This window comes from Anarrhichthys ocellatus, unplaced genomic scaffold (assembly GCF_004355925.1).
Source record: "Anarrhichthys ocellatus isolate YVR2014 unplaced genomic scaffold, GSC_Weel_1.0 scaffold96, whole genome shotgun sequence".
NCBI classification, from domain to species: domain Eukaryota; kingdom Metazoa; phylum Chordata; class Actinopteri; order Perciformes; family Anarhichadidae; genus Anarrhichthys; species Anarrhichthys ocellatus.
The window spans coordinates 117,831-143,290 of record NW_022280126.1 but is presented as its reverse complement, the minus strand read 5'-3'; the positions used below and the strand labels follow the sequence as shown (position 1 = coordinate 143,290).

The 25,460-nt window shown below is 42.1% G+C and overlaps 1 protein-coding gene across 5 annotated transcripts in view; it reads left to right on the top strand.

The window, feature by feature from the left end:
* Positions 1-25,460, top strand: part of phf14 (PHD finger protein 14) — a 128,275-nt gene that overhangs the window by 76,028 nt on the left and 26,787 nt on the right. For 4 of the 5 annotated variants that reach the window (XM_031875820.1, XM_031875818.1, XM_031875817.1 and 1 more), the window contains 2 exons: positions 3,716-3,778; positions 5,199-5,320. In XM_031875820.1, the coding sequence (XP_031731680.1) occupies positions 3,716-3,778; positions 5,199-5,320 (185 nt within the window). Of the gene's footprint in view, positions 1-3,715; positions 3,779-5,198; positions 5,321-7,195; positions 9,836-25,460 lie in introns of those variants that run through there. The other variant, XM_031875821.1, reaches the window with a different exon arrangement.

Below are 25,460 nucleotides of genomic sequence, written 5' to 3'. Positions count from 1 at the left end.
TGTGTGTGTGTGTGTGTGTGTGTGTGTGTGTGTGTGTGTGTGTGTGTTGGGGAGTTTTCAGGTCAGGAAAGAGCGGCTTGTGCGCACACTTACTTTTGACCAAAAGGGTGAACGTGGCCCGGCGCCACCTTGATGGAGCTGAGGGTCTGATGGCTGTTATTCATGGCCTGTAGTAAAACCTTTAAAGTCAACCTGTGAGCTACATTTTATTCAGCATGTATGTAATGTCGCAGCTGTAAAATGAATGCTCCATGATTCGACACAGCTCTGCTAAAGATAGACCACCTCGAACACTCCTGTCCAGATTGAGCTTCAGCAAGGACGAGTCATTAGCACACATTTGTTCTTCGCTGTAAGAGAAAGGCAGCCAGGGTTTTGTCCGACTCGTGGATCCAATTTGAAGAGGTTTCTCACTGTCAGCAGCTTTCAGTCCCCCGCCCCTGATGCTCTAATTAAGGGAAGGTGTTTTTGAGAGATAGTCAGTTGAAGCACAAGTAGATCACTCTGAAAATGAAAGAACTTTGAACAGCAAAACACGCTTGGTAACGCTGTCTCTAAGGCTCGAATAACACACAGTGAAGACACCCGAAGGTTGTGTTAACACTGACCTTGTGTGCAGACCAGTGTTACCCAGTAACAAGTAGTGTGAGGGATGACGATTTCATACATTACAGTTATTAATCCAAGTCATGTTACGTTACTGTGCTACCAGAACGCGGTTATCTGTTTGTGCCAGGTGGGTTTATGTTACGATGACGGAACATGGCAGCATGTGAAGATGAATGTGGCCTCAGCAGACGGCCACTCGTCCCTACGGAGAGGAGAGGAAACCTTTCAGCTGTGGAAGTATCGTCCTTATTTAGAGTTTGTCTCAGTCAAGGATGCAAAGAACATTACGTTGTCCATTGTATACTTTACTGTTACTATATTACTTTAAAAGTAATATACCAAGTAAAATGTAAAGTAATACTACTTTACTTAAAGGAGTAATAAGTCAAATAGTATCTCATTACACTTCCTGATGCACACATGTGGTGAAGATGTGATGTATCAGATAAAGCGGGTATTTCCAACAAATAATTAAACATATTAGTAATTTTCTACACGTGTGTGTGTGTGTGTGTGTATATGCCATCAGTTGTGCTAGAAAGTACTGGCAACTTGTCCATGGTGTACTTTGTACCTCACCCAGTTGCATGCTGGGCAAGGCTCTGGAGCACCATGGCCGTGAACAGGAAAACACGTTTGCAGGCTGGTTGGTTGCCACATAGGTTTTGACAGAGAATGATTTCTTGTGTTGCAGTGTTGAAGTCAATGCAATTTAGACACATTTCAGTCAACTTTGAATGAAGAAGCAAACGCTGTGTAGCAGCACGAGCAGTCGGCCCGCAGCGAGCCTCTACCGGCCGCTGTTCACTTCTGTTGCTGGATGTAAGAACGTTACAACCGAACTCTTCTTCACTTCTCTGGAGTCAACAAACGCTGCCGTTTATATAATTTACACATCATCAGCTTCTTTTACAGTTTTGACTGCATCAGTGTTTCACACAGGGTTCTGTGTGACACTGGTGGGTGGGCCTTGGACTCTCTAGGGGGTCGTGCCCCCTGGAAGACAGATTAGTACATTTCATAGTAGAAATGCATTAATCTGGTGCACTTTGAGAGAGAAATGAGGAGGACAGAACTTTGAAGAACTTTGTGCTCCTGTAAACAAGTTGTGCTCTAGCAGGGATGGACTGTAACAAAGTACATTCAGGCTGCTCAACTACTGCACTAAAGTATAGTTGAGGTGCTTGTACTTCACGTGACGGTATCTCTGGCCATAGAGTCCCTCTCCATTGTTGATATAAATCCACTGTGGAATCATATGAAACATTATAACCTCATAATCATTATCCTTGTTGATTTTGGGGTGAACTTTCCATTGAAGGTGAACTTTGGTGGCACTCATTAGCCTTCCACTGCAGTGGGTCAACATGTAGAGCAGGTATCTGAGCCAAAACGAGGCCCGAATGGAAATAGGCTTGAAGAAGTTGAGGTCTTCTATTCAAGCACGAGACGGTTGCATGTTCGCAACATCAGATATTCTTTTTAAACAGAGAGCACCGGTGAAACACCAGCTCCTGCAGAGAGTATTGCATTATGGGTTATTTGTAGCTGCAGTTTTTTTTAATATATTTGCTAGGCTAATTAAAATCAAGGTGTCAGGGGTTGTTTTCACCGTGCCATTTAGGATTATTTCATTCTGTCAAAAACCCTTCCACTGTAATTACATGTTCTTAAAAGATAATGCGTAGGAAAGTGCTCTGCGTTCATTTGATCTCATGATAATTAAGGGGAAGTTTAAAGAGGAACTCAGGGGTCCAGAGGCTAACTGGAGGTGGCCATAAGATGCTCCTCCTAATAGGACATGATTTACTGCTGCCTGCTACCAGCACAGTGCTAACATTAAAACCTCCAGTATGAACATATGCCATTAATCAGCTGTAAATTATAAGAATTAAGTTAATATGTCTAGTAACTACCACTGCCTATGCTCTGTTAATTTCTCTAATCCTGTGTGAAATGATTCATGCTTGTTAAAGACGCACTGATGTACTTAATTAAAAGATTGATTTTGCCGGGGCCTTATAAACTGCCTGCCGCTTTAATTTGCTCACCTGAGCAGAGCCTGAGATTAGCCGTGCTGTGTGGCTGAGCGGTCTTTTACTGCTGAACCAGCTGCTGAGCTGCACCTTGCTCTCCCCGGCCTTATAAATGACTGCACAGACACTACTTTAAGGCAGAAATAAGGAAATCATCTTTTGTTTGGTGGTGCAGTAGCAGGAGAAATGGCGAAGGTCCGCAGGAGCCAATTGGCAGCGTTCTTGCAGTTAGCATTCTTAACGATAAGTGCCCCATCTGGCGAGCGGTGGCCAGCCAAAGGCGACAGATGGGATTGTTTTCCCAATCTGTTTAAATATGTTGTCGAATTTTCTTCCCCTTTTAAACCCTCCCCAGCAGCTCCCAACGCTCACTAGCTAGCAAACAAGAAGGGGATGTTTGATTTCTTATTTCCTTTCATGCTCCGTTCAGTCTCCTGCGAGGACAAAACACACGTCAGACCCGTGTAGGAGACGGGAGTGTGCTACGACCGTCCAGCACCGTTTAGCTTCCACAGACAGAGTGTGATCGCTGCTCCGGCATGTTCAGCAGTCAGGTTTAGTGCCACAGCGTGACGAGCTGTGGAAGAGGTGACGTATTGCTGCGAGTCGGGCTTCATGTGTTGGAATGAAGAGCTCAGTGCTTAGGGCATAGAGAGGGCTGGATTCCATTCAGCTCTTCTATTCATTGATTGGAATGAGTGCCACTATACAAAGACATAGGTTTGGATATTCATCACTAAACAGCATCATTCAAAGTCCAGTGAAATGGACGTCTGAGCGTCTCTAGCTTCTGTACTGTGACGTATTCCCAAGTAAAAATGAATATTTAGGGGATTTAAATCAAACCCTTTGCTTTTGATTGGACTGATGCAAAGTTGGTGGACTTGGCTTCCCCCCTCCCCCCCCCCCCCCCCTCCCACACACACACACACACCCACACACGCACGAGCGCGCGATTGGCAATACGATTGTATTTTAACATTTCTTTGTACATTTCCTTTTGTACACTTTAACTATGTGAACAATATGATCAGGAATGTGTCTTTGAGTTAAATGTTTGTGTTTTGCAGAGAACCAGAGGACAGAAGAGGAAGAGGGTTCCCATGTGTGAAGACAGAGAAGATAAACTGGAGGTTTGTCCTAGCCTACATCTTAATGACGTACTCAAGTTCTTCATCAACCACTTCAGCTCTGCACTTTACCGTCACTGACCTTTGCTGTTTTGACTGGATTGAATGGATTTCAGACTATCTCAATCAGTCAGAAGAACAGTCTTATTTTCCTTGATTCATTTATTTATCATGTAACAAAAGTCACATATAATAGGAAATACCTCCAACTTCCAGTTGCTTCCTCTTCATAACCAACAGCTACTGTTACATTCATGGGGAAAGGAAGCAGCTTTTTGAACTCATTATGACACTTAACAAAGCAAATGTTTGGTATATTAACTTGATAAATATTTAAAATACTTTAATTGAAGTCGATTGATTCACTGTTAACTAACTGTGTCACTGCTGTCAGGCTACTATGGGAAGAAATAGTTCAAGAGGGACAGATGTGTTTGTGTGAGCTCTGGGGTTGGATCCAGGAGGTGTCCATGTTAGCTCAGTTTGGGTTTTGCACTGGAACTATTACTTGACGAGCAACAACCTAGCACAGTGACTGTATTTTCCTGAAGTATGTCACGACAGTGAAGTTGCCAGGTTTGGTACCAACTTGTCCGCACAGAGACCAAAGCCAAAACCTGTGCTCCTCGACCGCATCTGGGCAACATATGCTGTAGCCACAGAAGAAGAGGGTGGATGGATACACTATCATTCATCAGGAAATAGATCCAACCAGAGTTGGGTTGATTTTCCTTAAACGTGAACTGGCATTTGTCATTATGACACGTTCTGGCAAAGTAAAAAGTAGCATAGATCAGCCAGTGTTTGGCTGAATGTCAAACCAGTTTAAAAATGTTTACAGTGGCCCAACCCTAGTTGTATCTCATATATCAAGCTAAAACCACAAATGGATGTATTTACAGTTCTGCCCGTGTAGAGCTTAAACACACCAGATACACGGTGTTGATTTGACCTTTAGAGGTGTTGGTGTATTTTTAGAATAATGCACAGAACCATGCAAGCTGTTTCCCTCTGCTTCCAGTCTTAATGCTAAGCTAGGCTAACCGCGTCCAGACTCCGGCGCTGTACTTAACCCAGAGACATGATTGATGTCACTCTTCTCATCTTTCTCACAAAACAACAACAAAAGTGTCCACAGAAGTCAGTAATTCTTACTTTTTTCTATAAACAAAATGTACACCTTCAAAAACATGTGAATGATGTTTTAATCACACAAAACAATGTTACACATCAGTTCCTTTAAGTGGAGAAAGGTCCACTGTGAAGAATCCACACCCCAACGTTCATGAATTGTGTTTGTGAAATGATGCTCTGGCGTTTTCAATACGTCTCTGTCTCTCCACATTCCTTTTCTTTTCTTTACATCCCGACCACCAACAAGTGCTCAAACAGCCCTGGATTCTAATAAGCCGTGTTTCCATAGGAACCACTACCACGGGAACGCCGACAACGCCAATCTGCAATGCAGAAAAAACCCAAAGCTGACGACACGAGGACCGAATGCACAACATGCAGAGGACCGGGCGACAACGAGAACCTCGTGAGGTGAGGGAGAGAGTGTACAGAGGGGGGGGTTATCAGACACGCTCTGTGTGAGGGGGGGGGGGGTCTCGTGAGGCAGCCATATCCTCCTGATGATTAAAGTTCAGTCTTCATTAGGCTGTGGCCGCCTGGGCTCTGCAGGATGAGGGGGCTGAGGGTATCTCATCCATAGGCCCCCTGTATTGACCTGCCACATACATTTGCACAGTTCATTAAGGCGTAATGAACTGCACAATTTATTCTGCTCCTTTCTTGGGATTTCAGGTGTCAGCATCTAATGAGCAGGTTCTTTTCCTTTGACATTAGAATTCTGTGAGAATGCATATTAAAAACAAGTAGATCACAGCAGACACCTCGTCAGAACATCGTCATGTGATGAATGTCTTCACATGAATGGCCTTCATGTATTTCATCACTGTGGTATTATAGTATAGAATAACTTGAACTAGTTCATGGCTTTTGAATTGTTCTGTTAAAACATAACTCGTAGTGGCAGGAAGCTTTTCAATCCGGCTTGTGTTAAAAAGGCATTTGTTTCTTTTTGAGCATATTTTATCATTTTGATTCATCTTCTTCAATTGTGATCTCCTCCTGCTTTAGTTTCCTGTTGATACAAACCAAACACTTCCTCCATGTTCACCTGTTGTCTTCATGAATTCAAGTAGTGTACATTCTGCAGCACTAATTCCATCCCAACATCAGCAGAGTGTTGCCACACTCACCACTCTTGTGCTAGTTTGACTGTTTTATAGAAATACTACGGTCACACACTTTACAGCCTTCCACTGCACTTTGTAATCGCTGTTAAGCTTTGGTCAGTTCCAGCATCTGAAAGCACCTGATCCTCTAGAGTTCAAGTGATTAGTCAATCACAAGAACATGACCTGCCACTCTTTTGATAGTTGTATCATCATTATTTTTTAAGCAAAATGACAAACATTTTGTGAAGACGTTACATTTGGCTCTGGAGAAATGTTCTCTATTTACTGACATTTTATAATCCAAACAAATAACCAATTGATGATTAATAATGATTTCAGTGCTCGATACCATTTAAGGAAAGAAACCCGGCAGAAGTATTGTTTTCTGTTGGGCTCTTTTTTAGATTAGTGGAAAGAAAACCTCCAAAATACACATTTAGGTGTTTATTTCACTACTTTGTCTATTTGTGTCTGTACATTTCTCCTAAATTCACCAGCAGTCACCATTATATACTGCCTCATTTGTGTTATACAAAAATAATTGCCCTAATGTAAGTCATCAATTGGGGAAGTTTCATGGTGATATCTACTATTTAGATTTTACACTATGTAATTGTACAATACATAGGCCGGAAATCTCCACTTCAGCAGCACGTCCATACAGTGAACTCTCCAGTATTATTTATATCTATGTTCTGAAGGTTTTGTTCACATAGCATTCATATTCTGATTCATACAACAACTTATAAACAGTGATGCAAAGAGATATTCAAAACTCTCTCTGTAAAAACCCTGATTCTAACATGTCAACAAAATGAAACAAGAATTTTGAACCTGGCTTCATCCTATGTTGACATTTATGTTCTGGAAATGTATGCAAATCAGCACCTAGATTTTCAGATCGCAAAACAGAATCACCATAACCAAGAGGTCATTTCACCACCCACCATATATCACCAATCATTTGTCCGTGCATGCTCATTATCTGAGACTCAGCCATTTCTTAAAAACTGGCTTTTATTCAAGAGTTTGTTTTCTTTTGCACTACTTCATGAACAGTGGACACGATGTCCATGGCAAGAGCAGTGTCATGGAGATAGATGAAACAAGTTGTACGTGTTGCGGGTCGGGGTGTGAGGTGTGCTGCCCTGACTCTTTCTATCTTTGCATTGCACAGGTTGTGAGAGCCGGGGCAGCCAGCTCACCTCCCATAGAAACTGGGGACCGATGACCGTTGGCTTAGAGACAGAGAGAGGCAAATTGAAGCGTTTGAAGAATGGCGCTCGGGTCAGACTGAAGATTGAGACCGTCACATCGCCCCGCAGCCACCTCTGATCCAAACTGGACCAACAGCTGTCCAACGGAAATTGAGCGGGACTGTCTGAATCCAAAACATGGAGTCGGTCATTTTTGGTTAATGTTGGACTCTTAACTGCTTTTACACACTACGAGTAACTTGGTTGATTGTTTTTGTGACCCTTTGTGGCTCAAGTTGCATCTATGCAATTTTCTGCATCTACCAAGTTTTGACCAAGTAAGAAAAAGTTATGTTTTTTATACAATTCATGTATTAAACCATTCTGGCAAATAACCACAACACCTCTCTTGTGCTAGTTAGGTAGCATTAAACACAAATTTGTCAAATGAGTGATTCGTTTGACTTGGAGCCAGCTGATGGCCGGACTGCTCCGAATTTAATTAGTAGGACATTGAGTCATTGGTATCTTTACTTAATTACTTCCTTAATGTGATGTATTTCCTCTAGAAATAAGATGTTGGACAATGAGGGATATATCAACTATGAAGAGGAAATCAGTTTGATTTGATACACTCTTAGAAATAATGGTTCCAAAAGGGTTCTTCCTGAAGGGCTGAGGTTCTACCCACAACCATTTGCTTCTGAAGAACCCTTTTTTGATAAAAGTGTTTTTCATGGGCTCTTACGTTACTTTACTTTTTGGAAATACATAATTCTTCAAGGATTATTCCTACCCCACACCCCAAAATACCATAGCTGTGGGTAGCTCTGCACCACATCAGTGCCTGCTCTTTAGGATTCTCATGAAGTACCCTGGGTGGGATCTATATGAAACCCTTGGAATATAGAAGTGCTTTATGTAGAACCCTCTTGGTCGGTTCTTGTTAGCACCCTTGGAAGGTGGAAAGGTTCTGGATAGAACCTCCAGAGAGGGTTCTGGGTGGAGCCATTACTCCATAGCGGGGTTTGTGAAAGGTACTACCTTCATGAAAGGTTCTACTAGGTTTTTCTTCTGGGACAAGCCATCAAACCCTATCTAGTTCTAGTTAGCACCTTTATTTCTAAGAGTGTAAGGCGGGCAGAAAGGCAGGATTCTTCGTTTTTACAGTATACCCACTAATGAACCACGGAGACCACTGAAGATGCACTGTTTTCCACCAAGAAGCTACTTTCTAAAAAAGCTAATTTCATGAGATCTTAAAGATTGTGTTTAAATCTGGCGGTAGAGAGCAATAAGTTTGTCCAAAGCTGACGCGCTTCTTGATTGCTCACATGGCAGCTGAGCCCCCCTCTTGGGAGACATGAGTGGAGGACTCTTGGCTTGGTGGCCATGTTGCTCACAGTGCGAAAGATCAAAGAGCTATAAAAGGCAGAAAAGCTGCTGCCCTCAGTTGATTTGTGCATCTTCTGACTTCGCACGCTATCACAAATAATTCCTCTCTTTGCCTCTAGGTGCTCACCTGCATCCAACATGTGTGTGTGAATTATTTCAGATCTCAACTCTCAGTACCACTTCTGATCAGTACCGATCAGTATTATTGATTGAAGTCGTCACCCTGCGCATTTCAGTGTGAATTTGGTTAACGGACACACTTGAACCCAGGCTCTCCCAGACTTGAATGTTGTGTTGTGTTTTCTATGTACATAGAGGACCCGAAGTATTAAGAAAAGTCACTGTTTCTGGTTAATGAATGCTACTATATAGCATCTGTAGTTGAAACAAACTAGGTTAGTTAGTGGTAGTAGCACTTAAATATTAGTCCAAATGTCTTTATTATCTTTAGGCATTTAGGTCTTCCTCTGTCTCCATATCTTCAACTGACACGTCCTCAGAAAGAAGCCCAGCTTTGTCTCCATGTCCCTGGCGGCCCATCGTCCATGCCGTCAAAACAACAGCTGCTTGCTGCTCTGTCAGGGCTCATGACAAGTGTCACACTCTGCCCTCATATGTCACTCTGCTGCCTGTCCAGGGCTCTATATGCATGCTTTTGGGAGCAGTCAAACCCATGCAGTTTACTGCTTTTTGCTTCTCTGGAGTTTGTCCAGACCCAAATCCACACTGGGTCCGTCTTTAGAGACGATACCTCGGTGCAGAACGACTTGCTGTTTCCTGACCAGTCCTTTCCCATCACTCATGCTCATGTAAATAATGTTCATAATGTAAAATAAGTGATGTGGTCTTGTTAAATTTGAACACCAGGTAGCTACGTAAGTGTGACAATGTGTACAGTATTTATTGAAGAGGCCAATCATACATTTCTGTGCCTACATACTTGATTATATCACATAAGCTTGTGTTGTGAAGAGTGAACTCTGACTTTTGACGTAGTCTTGAAGCGACTACCATGTGTTCTTTTGATGGCCAGACATTCGTTCACATTTGTTTACACCCAAGCTTTTAGGGGAATATTTCAGATTAATTGTGTGCTGTATTGTGATACTGTATGAAGTAAGAATGTGAATGTTGCTGCTGTTGTGTATGTGAAGTGTCTCAGCCTCTGGCCTACAGCTCTTTAAAATGAAGCGGAGCTTTAATAAACTCTTGACTTTTTCACCTTATTGCCGCAGTGATAAATGAGTGTCAGCCAGCTAATTAATTGTTCTAAAGGTGCGGCGCCGGCAGTCCGTTTATGCGTGTAATGCCCTCTGTCATCTGTGATTTATCACCTGGGAAGTGGCCTTCTTGTTGGGGGGGGGGGGCTCCAAGACAGAATCTTGCTGCTCAGCCCACATACAACACAGTCTAGAACAGAGTATTGAAGCTGCTGATTGGAAATACCTTGACATTTTATTTTACATCGAAGTATAAACGTACAGAAAAGTCCAAGTTGTCATGTCTGAAAAAGACCCGAGACCATTACTGAGATATGGAACTCTAAAGCTGTCAAACAATAGACAACCAGAGAAGCGTTGGTCATGGGGCTGGACGGTTCAGTCTATTCATTCTGTTTAAAACCAGTATGTCTGCATAGATAGCAAATAAAGATTAGGCTACACCTGGTTGCACATGGTAGCTTGACCAACGGCACACTAGCAGTAAGTGTGCAAGAGATGAAATGTTAAAGTGCCCTCTCATGCGCATGCCAAATTCCCTCTTTCACAGCTGTTGGCAGCTGCGAGGCCTGTTATTTAAGGTCGTTTCAATCGATTTTTCCCCCCAATCGCATTTGGTGAAGGCCCCCTCTACCCGGCCTCTGACTGGCCAGCGCTTGCTGCCTTCTTCACAGAATTTGTTAAAGTTACTGCTAATGTACAAGATTGGTGGAAGACTGTTGGGGTTAATGATTTCAACTGATGTGGATGTTTTCATAACAATAGCAGCCTTCTTGTATTCTGCTCTCAGATCTAATTACAATGTCCTAATTATGGGAGATTTTTTTATTTATATATATAATGTTGCTGTGCCTTTGCCTATATGGAAAGAATAAAATAACACATCTGCATGATATTTAAATATTGATGTGTCATAATTAAAGTTGGCGTTAACCTTAAAGGCACATTGTCTAGGAATTGGGCCGTCTAGCGGTATGGTTGCAGATTGCGACCATATGAATAAAGCTCCGCTCACTCCTCCCTTTTCAAGACGCCGGTAACGTGAGCCGCCGAGTGCAAAGCTGTTCACCTCGCTAACAGGCCATCCTCACCATAATAACACCACTTTATTAGTAACGGAAGCCACGTTCAAGTAACGTAACAATGCGAAAGGCCTCTCTCTAGAGCCAGTGTTTGTTCTTTACGTTCAGGTCTGCTGTAGAAACACGGTGGTGCAACACGGTTAGATCCGTAAAGAGGACCCGCTCCCTATGTATATATGAAGGGCTCATTCTAAGCTAACAAAAACACTATGATACTTAGTTCAGACAATTATAGACTAATGAAACCATAGTTATGCATATTATATTACATTTCTGTTCATGATCAAACATTTCCAATAACTCCAGAGTGTTGTGAATTCCAAAAGTCAATGTTTATTGAAAAAAGATCAATGTAATCATTTGCAAAATCCACAGCATGGTTTTATTTAAATGAATATTCTGCTCTAATTCATATTTGTTAGTGTTTAGACTCAAAAACAACATTTTCACTGCACAAGAAGGCACCCACCAGTATCACCGGGCAGTCTAACAGCACCATACATTACATTGATAACACCACAATAACAGAAATATATTTGGGCTACAACACTTTTATTGAAGATTACTCAAGTCGTTACCAAAAAATCAAATCATATTTATCTGCATTTGCTTGCCGCTTGGCTCTCCATCACTACGTCATCACTTTCATATCAAAGAAAGATGTCAAAAAAATTGCCAGTTTAAAAGCATTCAAATTTGATTTATTAAGACTAACTCATTGAATCAGATAAATCATTTTATTCAAACTGAGGATTTAGTTTGAGGATGTTTTAAAATGATTTTGAGGGTGATGACATCAAATATGACGACAGACATTGAAAGCTTTATTCGAAAACGTCTCTAGAAGCTTTGAATGTAAAAAAAAAAAAAAAGGACATTCGATACAACCCTAAAAGATTTAATCATGAATACTATTTCATGTAGATCACATCAGAATTGAACCACTCTGATGATTTTTCATGAACAACAACGGGCCATTGAAGAGAAAACAAAAGGGTTCATCGCCTCAGGATCATGAATGGAGTAGATCTCAGTCGATTTCGTGGCAGTCTGTCATTAATGAGATGTCTGTGTCTAAAGTTGACATCTTGGCCTGAGATTGGTGCTCGACAAAAGTATCATTCAGTGTCCGAAATATTAATGCTTCATCCTCTGGAGTGCAAGACTGTGATCAGTACATTTCATTTAAGCCTGACACTTTGATGTTGATCAGAGCCTCACCAATGCAGTTCTGAGACCAATACTGACATTTGTACCTGAGAGTTAAAAACCAGAACAACAATGAATTGGTAGAAATAACTGATAGCTAAAGGAGGTCACTGGAAACGTTCTGAATCATCCACATCATATTCCGTGGCAGGAGCTGAGTTAAGGCTCATTACTGACCTGAAATGGTGTTTGACAAAACATTCTTAGCACAGGGGCAACTTACTGGACATCTTCTGCAGCCGTCAGTGGATCTTTTCTCTTTGTCAAATTGCCAATAGTGAGAAATATTGCTGTTGGTCAGTTTTTGACAGACGAAAGAGGATGGGCAGCCTAGTGAACACATTTTAACCCTACATGTAAGGTGTGCACATGCAAACAACTTAAAACGGATCTGATTTAAAAAAGAATTAAAACGATGGCAAGAATCCAACTCAACAAAGTAACAGAGATCTTCATCAGGCATTATCAAATCACCATCACAAAACAGACACAAACACATTCATCGCTCAGGTGATCTGTATGATTGAGAGTCAATCTACTCCCAGGTCGGCCTGATCACAGCAGAGCTGAAGGACGCTGTGTGATACTGCCACATGGGGGACAGAGGTCCAGCCTCTGTGAACAAGGAGCTAGAAACATCAATGTTAAACAAGCATATATATAATGTAACATCAAATAAATACTACCATCCAGGAGAAACAATGAGTCAATTAGTAGCATACAAAGTAAAGCAGATAAATTAAATATAGTAAATACAAAATGTATTATAGAATAATATTATTCTCCCAAAAGGAACACAGGCATGTTCACCGTAGCAAGCTTAGTTCAGCTCAGCCCTTGTTCTTTAAACAATAGTGGCAGAAGACAGAAAGAGAGACATTTTGGTTCGTGGCATCTCTGTGAGACGGAACCAACTCACCGTGGTGAACTGCACCCGCCCCGATCCCTCATCCCCCACCCTGGGGTCTTTGGGGACCCAGCAGCAACCGGCAAACCAGAGACCGGCTCGGCTACAGCTGGCTTCTGTTTGGGATGAGACCGGGGCCAGGAGGGGAGGGGCAAAGAGAGACAAAGCTAGCGCGAGGGGGGGGGGGGGGGTTCTGGAAGGCAGTAACCTTTCCGATGATGAGTGCGTTTCCCATTACTGCTCTGACACCGGATCCGGGGAGATGATTTAATGCCGGCATTTTGTTTTTGCTGACTTCACCCTTTCCCCCCCCCCCCCCTCTTAAAACACAAAACAAAACAGCAGGGACTGGGGCTGTGTGGGAAGTGTGGCCAAGCAGCTAAAATCTATTACTCCCCAGCTTCTTCCCCCGTCTCTTTATCCCACTGATTCTGCCACAGTGTGTGTCCGCTCCAATGCTTCCTGAGGAACACGCTCTCCCCTCTCCTCCTCCTTTCTGTCTTATGCTCTTTTAGCTGCACTGGGTTGCGTCCTACCCCCTTTTTTAATCATTACATACTGAACATGAGCCACAAAGCCCTGTGGGTGCCTTATATCTTAATTGATAACCTCGTCATACACTTGTTTTAATGGAGTTGCAATGGGCCACAAGCTGTTTGTATCTCTAGTGGAATTTCTGTAGCGAGGTACCAATAAAGAAGACTAAGTCTCTCACCGGGTCAGACGTTACAAAACTCAGGTTTGTCCCATAGAGTTGAGGGCACAGACCTGCCGCCGAAATCGACTCTTCTCCAGGGTTGTACCCAGCTCACCGGGGCCCCCTGCTGGAATTAGAAAGAAACATGCCTTCAGTCACATACAAAGCAGGTGGAGTTGTAGAGATCATTCCCCTTTCCTTTCCAGCTGTGAATGAGTTGTGTCCAGATGAACTAATAAAGCCAGCCGCTCTGACTTGGCTTTCACCATAGGTGCAACTTCAGCAGTCCATTAATTTCTTCGCTCCTCTTGTAAAACAATGGCTCTTTTCTAATGCTGTAGTGACCCAACAGTAAATCAGCAGGCTCACAACGTCCAATAATCCACTCCTTTCTATGGAAAGACACCGGCGGCACACTTTGTCATGGATGACAGTCAATGGCTGAGTGCTTTGTGTCATATTGATTTCTGTCACGTGGCCACTCTCAAGGTAATTGCATTGCCCACTCATGATAAATTCATTGCCTTGTTTCAGCCACTTGGGCTCAGACGCCAGGGCTGCTGGAGAGAAAATACGTTTTTAGGCCACAAACCCACCGTCAATACATGGACCCATGACTGTGGGTACAAAGCAGGTGGGAAGTAACAACCCTCAATAACCCTACAGCTTCTGTTTCTCATCATTAAGGGTATTTAGCTCAGCACTCAGTTTGTGTTTCCCCATTGTTTTTAGCAGCCTGCTTTGGTTTTGAAGGACAGGAGAACATGGGAGCTGATGCCTTTCTACATCTCTGCTCCTCAAGGGGTTCAGACAGAGAAGCTAATCAGGACAGACAAAATGATCGAAACTCGTAAAAACTTCCGTCGTCACTCACATTCAACTGAAACACTAACACTTAAAGCAAGACCGTGTCACTTTTAACAGAGGGAATTCTTTATCTTACAAATCAAAACTCAAAAGAACTAAAATGTACCTTTACTCAATCCAATAAACTCTGGTTTTGTTGCTATACCCTTACATAGAATCAGAAACAGCAAGTATGCTTGCACATACGTGGAATATGACTATATATAGATGGGTAGATGAAGATACGTAAATGTCTGAATGTAAAAGTGATTACACCGTTGACCATCCAACAAGCACTTTGGCTATTAGCATGCTGACCTTTTTACTTGGTCTGGTATGGCCAGTAGCTTGTTTGCTAATGTTAGCTTACTTCATGCAGATGATGCTGTATAACAGACACCACAGAGAGGGTTTGCTGACTTTTGACTCTTTTCAACTCGTACTTTGCTACCATTATCTTGTAATTGTCACACATGCACACAGTGACATGGGTGGGTCAGGGTTAAGGTTAGTTCAATTGCTTTGAGATGACACAGTATGCTTGTGCTGATCAACTGGCAGTAAGAATTCGACTTTGCAAAAAATGAACATAGGTAAAGTTTAGAAATGACCTTACAAACGGACCAAATGTATACAGTTCTGTTCTGTGATGTCATATCTTGGTCTCGATATGAACTAAATATCAACTGATTTTAATAGATAAGAGACATCCTGTTGGATACTACAACACAAAACCCCAAGTATTTATGCAGAAATCCTTCTAACTACTCCTTCAACATGGTTCACTTAGCTTGAATTATCTCACTACATTTCCAAGTCCAAAAATGTCCCTTTTAGGCACATCATTTCTATTCCATCCAACTGACTCAGTTTAATATTGTGGCATCAATGTCCTCATCAGTGCGATTTCATTTAGTTTTGTTTGATATGTTACAGAATATTTCTGCAGCGCCTGTGAATGTCTTGGGGGGCTCTTTGCGGATCCTGGAGCGATGGTGCTTCCTCTTTATGACAGCAATGTGACAGGGATTTTGAAGAGGTCGATGAGATCAAATGAAGCCAGCTCAGATTTGTGGGCCCTGAGCCCCGCTTGGTAAGGACATGTCCCCCTGGTGACGCCGGAGGGAAGGGGGGGGGGGGATCTCAGAACTTCACACAGAGATTAAATACCAGATGAAAGTGGACACGAATCGCCAACTGAGAGCAACATGTGTAGCAGACAAAAGCAATCAATCATGTCCCCTCCACCACTTCACCTCCAATAAGATTACATCAATCAATAACCTCTCTTATGAGTGATTGGATTTTGTCTGCCTCCAAAGTGGGAGGGGGAAGGGGGGCTGCTCAGTTTTCCCAATGATTAAAGCAGGGCCAAATTGCTTTGATAACATCAAGGACCTTGCTGTGGCGGGGTGTGTAAGGGCAGTGTTGGGAGCAGATAGGATGGTGGTAGCAGGTGACTCAGACAGTGAACAGACTGAGAACAACACTTGCTAAATTACGTAGATCAGCCAGTGAGAGTCCAAACTCACCAGCCTCCAAGAGCCCAATGCTGCTCAAATTTGACTTTTATGGATCAAGCAGCAGCCAAAGGTATCTGTTTCCTCAAGGTAGTTCATCAGCCTAACACTGGCTAAAAGCACAGACAACAGCGAGGATCTGTGTTATCACCTATTGTTTCTAAATGGATGTTTTAATGATTGACATTTTGGTTGCCCCGTTAGTTACTAACCCTTTGTTCCATTTACCTCGGAAGTCGTAAATTGAAGCTAGGAATGAAGTCAAACCCTAAATGACTGAGTCAGACAAAGTTAACATTACCATTTCCTGCCAGGGTAGTCATTGTTAACAGATTTAGTGAGACACATATAAGTCAGACGTGCCAATTACTACGGTATTACCAAAGCTTCTGTTTATGTATGGAGCAGCTATCTTGGATTTTGAGGTCGGGGTTGGTGAGGTTCTTTAGACTTTCCAAGTTGGAAAACTGACTTCAGGCTGCCCTCCAGTGAAGTTTCCGACTGGGAACTGGGAAATTCCAAAATTCAAATGGAACGCACCATAAAGCCAGAAACTGATGGGCTTCAAAATTAACTTTTCTTTAAGCCATAAAGCAGCTATAATGACTACTTTTATAGCAGTGTATTGACAATGCAGAACAATGGGAAACTGTTAAGCGATCGCTCATAGTGATGAACTTTCAGAGAAGGATCACCTGAATCTGCAGCTTCACTGCACTTTTCAGTCCTTTAGAGTGAGTTTCAGCTCATTGTTTAGCTGTCTAGCCCACAACTGTACTGTTCTGGGTCACTTTCACTGCTCTCAAAGCTTTAAAAACCAATCGTTCACTACAACAGACGGACACAGTTGAGACTAGTTGGTGAACATAGTGGCGAATTAAGCAGCTAAAGAGCCAGGTTATAGCTGGTTGAGGCCAAAAACAGAGCAAGAAAGTGAATACTTGACTTACAGGTGGTCAGGAACACTGCAAACTAGGCACGTGCACTCAGTAGAGTGCAGATCTCTGCCCAGTGTGTTTGCAATGACCACTACTGTATTGTGTGATTCACTGACTACAACCCACTATTAGCTAACTCCCCTTCTAGACACCAATAGGCTGTAAAGCGTCAGAAAACACACTTCATTCAAACCTAAAAACAATCCTGCCAAAAACGAAATGAAACTTATCAAGCTGTTGATGAGTTTAATTGATGATGGCTGAGTGCTGCAGCAGGTTGCGAGAATAGCCGTGGACACTGAGGTGCACATTCACTCCCACATGCGGCCGATCACATGATCCTCCTGGCAGAGATAAAAAGGAATGCTAATGTTGGATGTGCAAATAATCAAATGTTTGCTAACAAGTTTGCAGTATCAACCTAAAAGGTAATGATGTGTTGTGAAGGAATGCTAATGTTAGCCTGTCCACCACTCCAGACTGAAAATATCGCAACATCCATGGTATGGCTTACCATGAAAATGTGCACACACATTCACAGTCACCACAGGAGGAAGACAAATGACTTTGGTAATGCTCTGATTTTTTTCTACCGCCACCAGCCAGTCAAACCTTTTCTTTCTCAGTGAAATAACTCAACATATTTTCAGACAATTAATGAAATTAGGACCTTTTGAAAAAGGTTCTATAGGCAAAATCCTCAACAAAATTATTACTCAACACTGACGATCTCATATACTGTCAGTCGTTTGCATTCATTGGAATTTTAAATGAGTACAAGTAACCAACAGTGTGTGAGATTTCTGGTTCAGTCTGAATAGATTTCTTTAAAATCAGAGGTTTCAGAGGCGTAACCTTCAGTGTCAGGCCATAGGCACTTAATTTACAGTGTGGCTCTAACCTCTTTCCTGAACAAACATAAATCTGACAAAAAACGTGTATTGCCAATAAAGATATTGTTGTAAGGCAATTTTTTTTGTATATGAGCCCCTGTCAGGTGAGACAAAATTTACACTACACCCAGCTGGCAGATCAAAGTTGCCAGACAGAACAGCGGACTTGAATACCTACGTTGAGTGATGGGATGATTGGAATATTTTTTTTGCTGGCCATTTCTCCCAGGCGGCAACCTCCGGTTCTGCCGGTTGAAGCCAATGCGAAAGTGTCTTAAAACTTTCATTCTCTCTACTGACCAGCAGGGGGCGACTCCTCTGGTTTCAAAGAGAAGTCAGATTGTATAGAAGTCTATGAGAAAATGACTACTTCTCTCTTGATTTATTCCCTCAGTAAACATTGTAAACATGAGTTTATGGTCTCAATCTCTAGTTTCAATTCTTCTTCAATACAGCATGATGTTCATTTAGTAAATTATGGTCCATTGAGAAAGCCCTAAAGCAGAGTAGGCTTTAGGGCGGGCTTACTGTGATTGACAGGTTGCTGTATACCAGAGCTGTATACGGTGTCTCTACGTCAATCCTCAACATTCCAAATATGGTAACTTCTATTCATTGGTTGCAAAAAACAACATGGCGACACCAGTAATCCAAGATGGCGACGGTGAAATCGCCAAACTCGAGGCTTCATGATGGCAGTCCACAAACTAATGGGTGACGTCACTATGACTACGTCCACTACACAGTCTATGGTTTCTCTCTGCTTGTGGTCTTTTAGCTACGCTAAGCTAAACATGTCATGTGTCTACTTGTCTTTAAAACATACCGATGAAAATAGAACAATGGTTGATGGCGAACGACAAAATGTTGCAATGTTCCTTGTACTGCCCTTTACTGCTTTGTCCCCTTTTACACCAGACATACCAGACATCAACTCCTGTCTTGTATATTAGCTAGTATGACACAGCTAATGCTATCATAGCTTCATTTATTTGGGGCTGTACCTTTCCCTTCACTCAAGGTCGGCACTGTCAAGATATTTTGCTATTGGCCAACAGGTGAAAGTACAGCGCCAAAGTACATGAAAACATAACATAAAAGCTCCTTGTGCATTTCCATTGAGTCCGGGAGCAATTCTTATGACCGCATTAGCATGTATTTCTGTCAGAGACTGTTGTCTGTGTGTCAGCAGGCACTTACAGCAGTGGACTCGGGGTTGTGTTCGTCAGCTCTGTGTGAATGTGTGGAACTCTCTGAATGGGAAGCTCAATTTGGCTAATTTTATCCCACCTTTCACGGATAAATGAAGATTAAAAACCACATTATCCCCCCAAAAAACCTGCATCTGCATCAGTGAGCAGTGCTTTAATTCAAGATCTTCCCCATGATACACAACAAACATTAAACAAGGGTTCGTTAAGGTAAAGTAATTAGGGAAGCATGCGTGCAGCCGCCACAGTCTCGCCAAATAAAAAGAGCCCTCCTGTGAGTTTGGAAGGTCTTCAAGAGTCTCCAGCAGCGAAACTGAAGAGTTTGCTGCTTCCTTTTTTCGCCTTGGTTGGAGATTCATGTGAAATCAATTGGGCGGTTTGTGTGCAACAATAGGAGTGTGCTCATTAGTGGAGCGCGCACATTTTGGTCATTTGTCTTCTATTCACTAGGTGGCCGGAGGGCACTTAAAATTCCCATCGTTTCCTAGGCAGATATGCCTGCTCAGCCCATCCAACATTATTTTTCGTGTGTGTGTGTGTGTTTCAGTGCGAGCGTGTGTGCCTCTGCACATTTGTGCTAATGTGCAGCAGCTGTTAGCTTTGCCCCTACAACTCATAAGATGCCAATTATCTATGCCAATTAAATTTCAACTCTGATTTTAGTAAATCCACCGGACTTGATATGTAAACACTCCAGGTAGATATTATTGGACCTATTCACAGCTTTTTGTTTTATCCCAGTGCCAGAGGGCTTCCTTCCATAACTTTGTTTATTAGAGTTTGGCTTGTCCCAGTTGAAATGAAGGTCCACACCATGTTCTGTTGGTTACTAAAAGGACAATTCTAGTTTATTAGTTTACTGGTATACAAACTTAAATTACCTTAACATTCAGTGTACTACAGTTGGGCCAGTGTGTATACATTTTCAATATTTTGATGTTACGCCATAACACCAGACCGGTAAACTGAATTTTACCACTAGGTGTTGCACTTAAAAACAGCAGTGGCTTGTCACTAAAACGAGAATTGCTGGTCCACCTTAAAGGTCAGCTCACCTCAAGTGAGCCTGGGCCCAAGTTGTCGCTAACTTTGGTGCTAACACCCCTTCACATTAATCAGCAGATAGCAAGCAATACACAGGAACTGGACTTGGATCTCGAGGAGTTATTCACCGACAGCATAAGCTGTGCACACGCTGCACTGCTACGTTCACAGCTGTCTTCATACTCACCATGAGTCACATGTTCGCTCCCCGCACACCACCACCCACTAACTCAGTGGTCCTCAAACTGTGGGGCGCGCCCCTCTAGTGGGGCGCGGCGGTATTGCATGTGGGGCGCAGGGGGAAATGTAGAATTTTTTTATTTCAAGAACTTTATTCATACCTGCAAACTTGTCGCTTTTTGGCGAAATTCGCCGTTTTGAATCAAAATATATCATCCACGTGAATCGTGTAGATCCATAGAGGTTTTCTTTTGGGGGGGGGGGGGGGGTCAACTGGCCAGCCAGATTGGAGTGAGATGAGGAGAAAAGGTGATGTCGTGATCTTCACAATAAAACATCTCTGATATGACGTGTCGAGTTTTGGCCAATCAGCGTTAAGATGTCTACAGCGTCTTTCCCTCCGTTACAGTTTAAGTTACGTTATGTTCCGTTACTGTTCAGACTTGCTGGGTTAAGTTAACGTCCACTGCATGCGGAACTTTGTCGACCGTTAACGTTCGTCATTATCAAGATTTAGTAGGAAAAAACGTAACGTGATGAAACATGCAACGTTTCGTTAACGTTAAACCAGAACACCGGCGCATCTGGTTGCAGGTTGTTTGTTTTAACTCAAAGTAGATTGAGGATGATACTGATGAGATGGTGAGATGATGAGGTCAAAGAGCTTCAGTCTGTAGTGCAGCTTGACGCAGGGCTGAGATGTGAGTGGAGCTGGGCCTGGATAAAGGTGGAGGTCTAAACAGAGGTGAGTACAGCTTCCTGCTGTCAGTGTTTTAAATACATTGATATGCTAAATGCAGCCTCTGCTCCAAGGAGATGAACTACAGCAACAAGGGCTCACATGCCCTCTCATCACACTGTTCACTGTGATGACCACAGCCAGTGTACTAACAGTCCCAACAGCCCCACGTGCAGCTATTATTATTATCACAGCTGTTATTTTACTTTTGGAATGCTACATTTTAAAGCTCATATTTAAAATAAAGTGCTCCAGGTATGTGTGAGCATATGGCTCACACATACCTGCACTCATTTTGTTTAGTTTTGCACAGGTTGCACGTTATTGTTGTTTTGAAAAGATATGCAGTGTAAAACTCTTTATTGCCAAATATTTGAACTTGTTTTGTTTAGTTTTTCACAGGTTGCACTTTGTTATTATCTTAGAAAGATATTCATTGCAAAACAGGTGAATTGCTGCCACAATAAGCTATTTTCTGCCAAATATTAGTTATTTTTTGCACAGATTGAACTTTATTTGCATTGTTCTAACAAAGTGATTGCAGATTGTATTTGTTTTTGTCTGATGGAGCAATCTGGTTTACTTGAAAGTGATTGCAATTTTCTTTATTCTATTATTTGAAAAAGCACAGATGGAGGAGTCACAAAATGTTATTTCAATAAAAGTTCAACATGCACCATTTTGTTACAATTTTGTTGGGGTGGTGGGGCATGAACATTTTTCTTCCTCCAAAGTGGGGTGTGACAGAAAAAGTTTGAGAACCACTGCACTAACTAATGTTATGTACTGCCGAGCTCGCAATACACTGGTTGGTGGAAACCTTCTGGAAACCTGTCTTGTCACTCCAAAAAACATGTGAGCCTCTTGGGCCTTTCATAATGATTACTTAAATATATTGTGATGTTAATAGGCTACTTTAGTACTTTTACTTAGTTATATACTTTTATCAAAGTATTTTTGCACTGCAGTGTTGCTACTTTTGCTCAATTAAAAGATCTGAATACTTCTTCCACCACTGCTGATTTTCAATTTAACCTCAATGGCTTAAAACACCAACTATATAACATGATAACATTCCAAATATATATTTAATAAAAACTCATCAAACATGTGCAGAGCCACTTTTTAAAGTATTTGAATGCAGCACACCCATTCTAATTGGCTTGTGTCATCTTCCTTCCTGCCTTTGCTGGTGCATTGCAGCATATCTTGGCATGTGACCGTCACCTATTGATCAGTGGAATGATGTCGCATCATCGATAGAACTGTGTATCGTGTCCCCTGCATGCGTGCACGTCCTCGTGAATAAGATCCACAAACCAGCGACCACCTCCTGGAACTACTTAATGTGTAAAACTTCACAGGGCACCTTTAACTTCCTACATGTGTAACGGACTGGAGCTCTAACACTCTTATGATTGGCCCGTCTTTGATGTGCTGCAGCTATCAGAGCAGATAGTTTTGGTCTAATTTGCCCTGTTTTGAAAAATTCACCAGCAAGCCCAGAAACAATGTGGCTGTTCCTGTGGACTATCCACAGAACACACTGAACAGTTATTAAAGGAACTACTTCTTCAGGAGGATGTAGTTGTTTATAAGAGAAAAATATTTTTAAACCCGAAAATGCAACTGTCACAAATCCCAGTATTTAATTTATAAATGCATTGACATCCTACCATTGTCATCGCATTGTGGGAGATTTATATGCTCGCAAAAAAAGCATAAAAGAGTACCACCAGATTTTTCTCTTTAGTTTTTGTTTTTTTTCAGAAGGAAAAAGACTGAATTTAAATTGGTTACTATCAGACAAGGAGGTGATCAGTATCTTCAGAAAATAACTAAAACTGCATCCACAGAATACCTCTTTTGACTGAAGGTCTTATAAAATCACTTATTACATTATTAAATTCATTTAGAGAATTTGAATGTCAGAAATCTGCTGTTGGTTTGCTCACAAATACGATTCTCATAGATACAAATGTAACATGAAGCGAACAAAGTGAATACAGAGAGACCCTCAGAGTGACCTGCTGACTCCATGTTCAGACTGGATGCGTTCTCAGCTCTTCCTGTGGAACATCGGCCTCAGTCAAAGCCCGAGGCACACTTTCCATTCACCGTATTGAACATGTCTGTAGAGCCATCAGATCCGACGTCATCAAACTGCCTAATGCCTTTCAGCGCACATGTCCAACACAAAGCTGGCTTCGTTGGTGAGGGCTAGTAATTGATATCCAAACAATGGCTGCCATAAATCACGCACAAGACAGCCTCTTGGACAGAGTGTGTAATATGATTTCATGATACTCATCCTGAAACCACAGCATGAAAAGACAGAACATCCCAACAGAATGAAACAGAATCGGTGTGGAGGAGCGCTGTGTGCGTGCGCTGATTCAATAATTCCTGTTCTTTTTATTGACTGAGGCGAGGAGAGCAGATCAGCAGCTTCCTGAACATCAGTGGTGTGCGTGTGTGCGTGCGTGTGTGTGCGTGCGCGCAGAGATGGGCAAAAATACATCAAAATGTATTTTGATACAAAATACCCCTCAAATAAATGTATTAAAATAAAATACAAAATACTGGTGCCAGAAAATGTAACAAAATACAATACATGTATTTTGTATTTAAAATATAGGAAATACTTGCGGATGGAATATTATTCCTGCAAACGAGAACAGTCTCAACCGGAGCTGAAGAGGGGAGGGTTGTGTTAAATCGAACAAAAAGGAGCTTGATAAGTGGGTACTGCTGAAGAGAAAGCAGGTCTTTTCTGGTGTCCTCCAGGTTATACCTTGTAATACAGTGCAAGATTAGATGGTCAGACGTCTCTTGATAAGGTTATGAACATACAAGATCCCAATCTCCCTCTTCCTATAGCTAGCTACTCGACTGATAAGTTAACTTGCTAAACACTGGCTATGCACTAGCCTAGACAGCATGCTAGCGTCATTAGCATGTTGGCATCGATCGCTAGCTTGATATTATAACCATCACCATGTACAGTATATACAATAGGCTATGTAGCCAGACCCAGATATCAATTATACATCAAGCTAGTTGACATCTGTCACACTCAGATAAAATATTTAACTTGACAGACAATCTGTTGAACTTGAAGATCTGAAGACTGAACTCGTGAACTGTTTTTTGATTCGTGGAGAAAGTATTTTGAGTATTTTAAATACAAAATGACTCCACTCCAGAGTATTTTGTTACCAATTCCGTTCGATTTTTTATCGGCCCTATCAAATACAAATTACAAAATACTCAAAGTAATTGAAATACGTATTTCAAATACAAGTAATAGAAATACTGCCCATCAGTGCGTGTGTGTGCGCGTGTGCGGGTGTGGGTGTGGGTGCGTGTGTGTGTGTGTGTGTGTGTGTGTGTGTGTGTGATGTCTGATGAGAAGAAAATATACACGTATGTGGATCCTTAAAACACCTGAAACATTATATTTATACTCGTTACTCATTGGCTGGCAGATTTCCTTTAAAATAATATATTGGAATGTTTCAAATATAGTTTAAGTCAAATGTTGAACTGCTATTCTACATCCATGTGCAAAATATTCAATTTGTTAAGCAGGTAACCACAGAAACATCACTAATGCTTCACACAGTAAATTTTCCCATCTGCAAACCTTTGCTGGATTTAGTAATGCATTATCCTACCTAAAGTAAACAGATGTTCAATACTAGCGCTGTTTATGGAGAATATTATTTGTAAACAAAAAAAGGTCTTCCTGTCAGTGTCCATACTGCCCCAACCGCCTCTAGCTAAAGGTTGGGGTATGCTGTAAAATAAAATAACGTGCAAGATGGTTTGTCACACAACCATCTTAGAAGCTGCCACTGGAAACTGATTGGATAAGGGCGGGCACAAAATACTTGCCAGGGAATTAGATGAACCATCTGTTGATCAAACTCTTGCCAAAGCCGACTGGTGAGCCGACTGGTGAGAAGAGAGAAAACCTCTTTCCCATTGTGAAAAACCTTTAGTGCCGTAATTTGCTCTTCTTTCAATGTAGAAATACTCTCCAGTTCTGACATAACTGATGCTTTTGCAGCATCTACGCTAACCTCTGCAGGATCCGCCATTGTTGCTTTGAACCATCAGGCGCCTCTCCATGTTGTCTCGCACACACCTAAGCCACTCCGTAGCTGCCATTTGCTCCTCACTGGAAGCTGATCGGTCTGGACACAAAGTCAGTACTCGAAGCCTGAGTAGATGGATTTTTGTTTGATCTCTTTAACTCGAAATTCCAGAGTGATCTCGAGTTGGGGGGGGGGGGGGGGGGGGGGGGGGGGGGAGAGAGGGGGGGGGGGGTTTTGGGAGTGAAAAAGAAGGGTAAAACCCCGC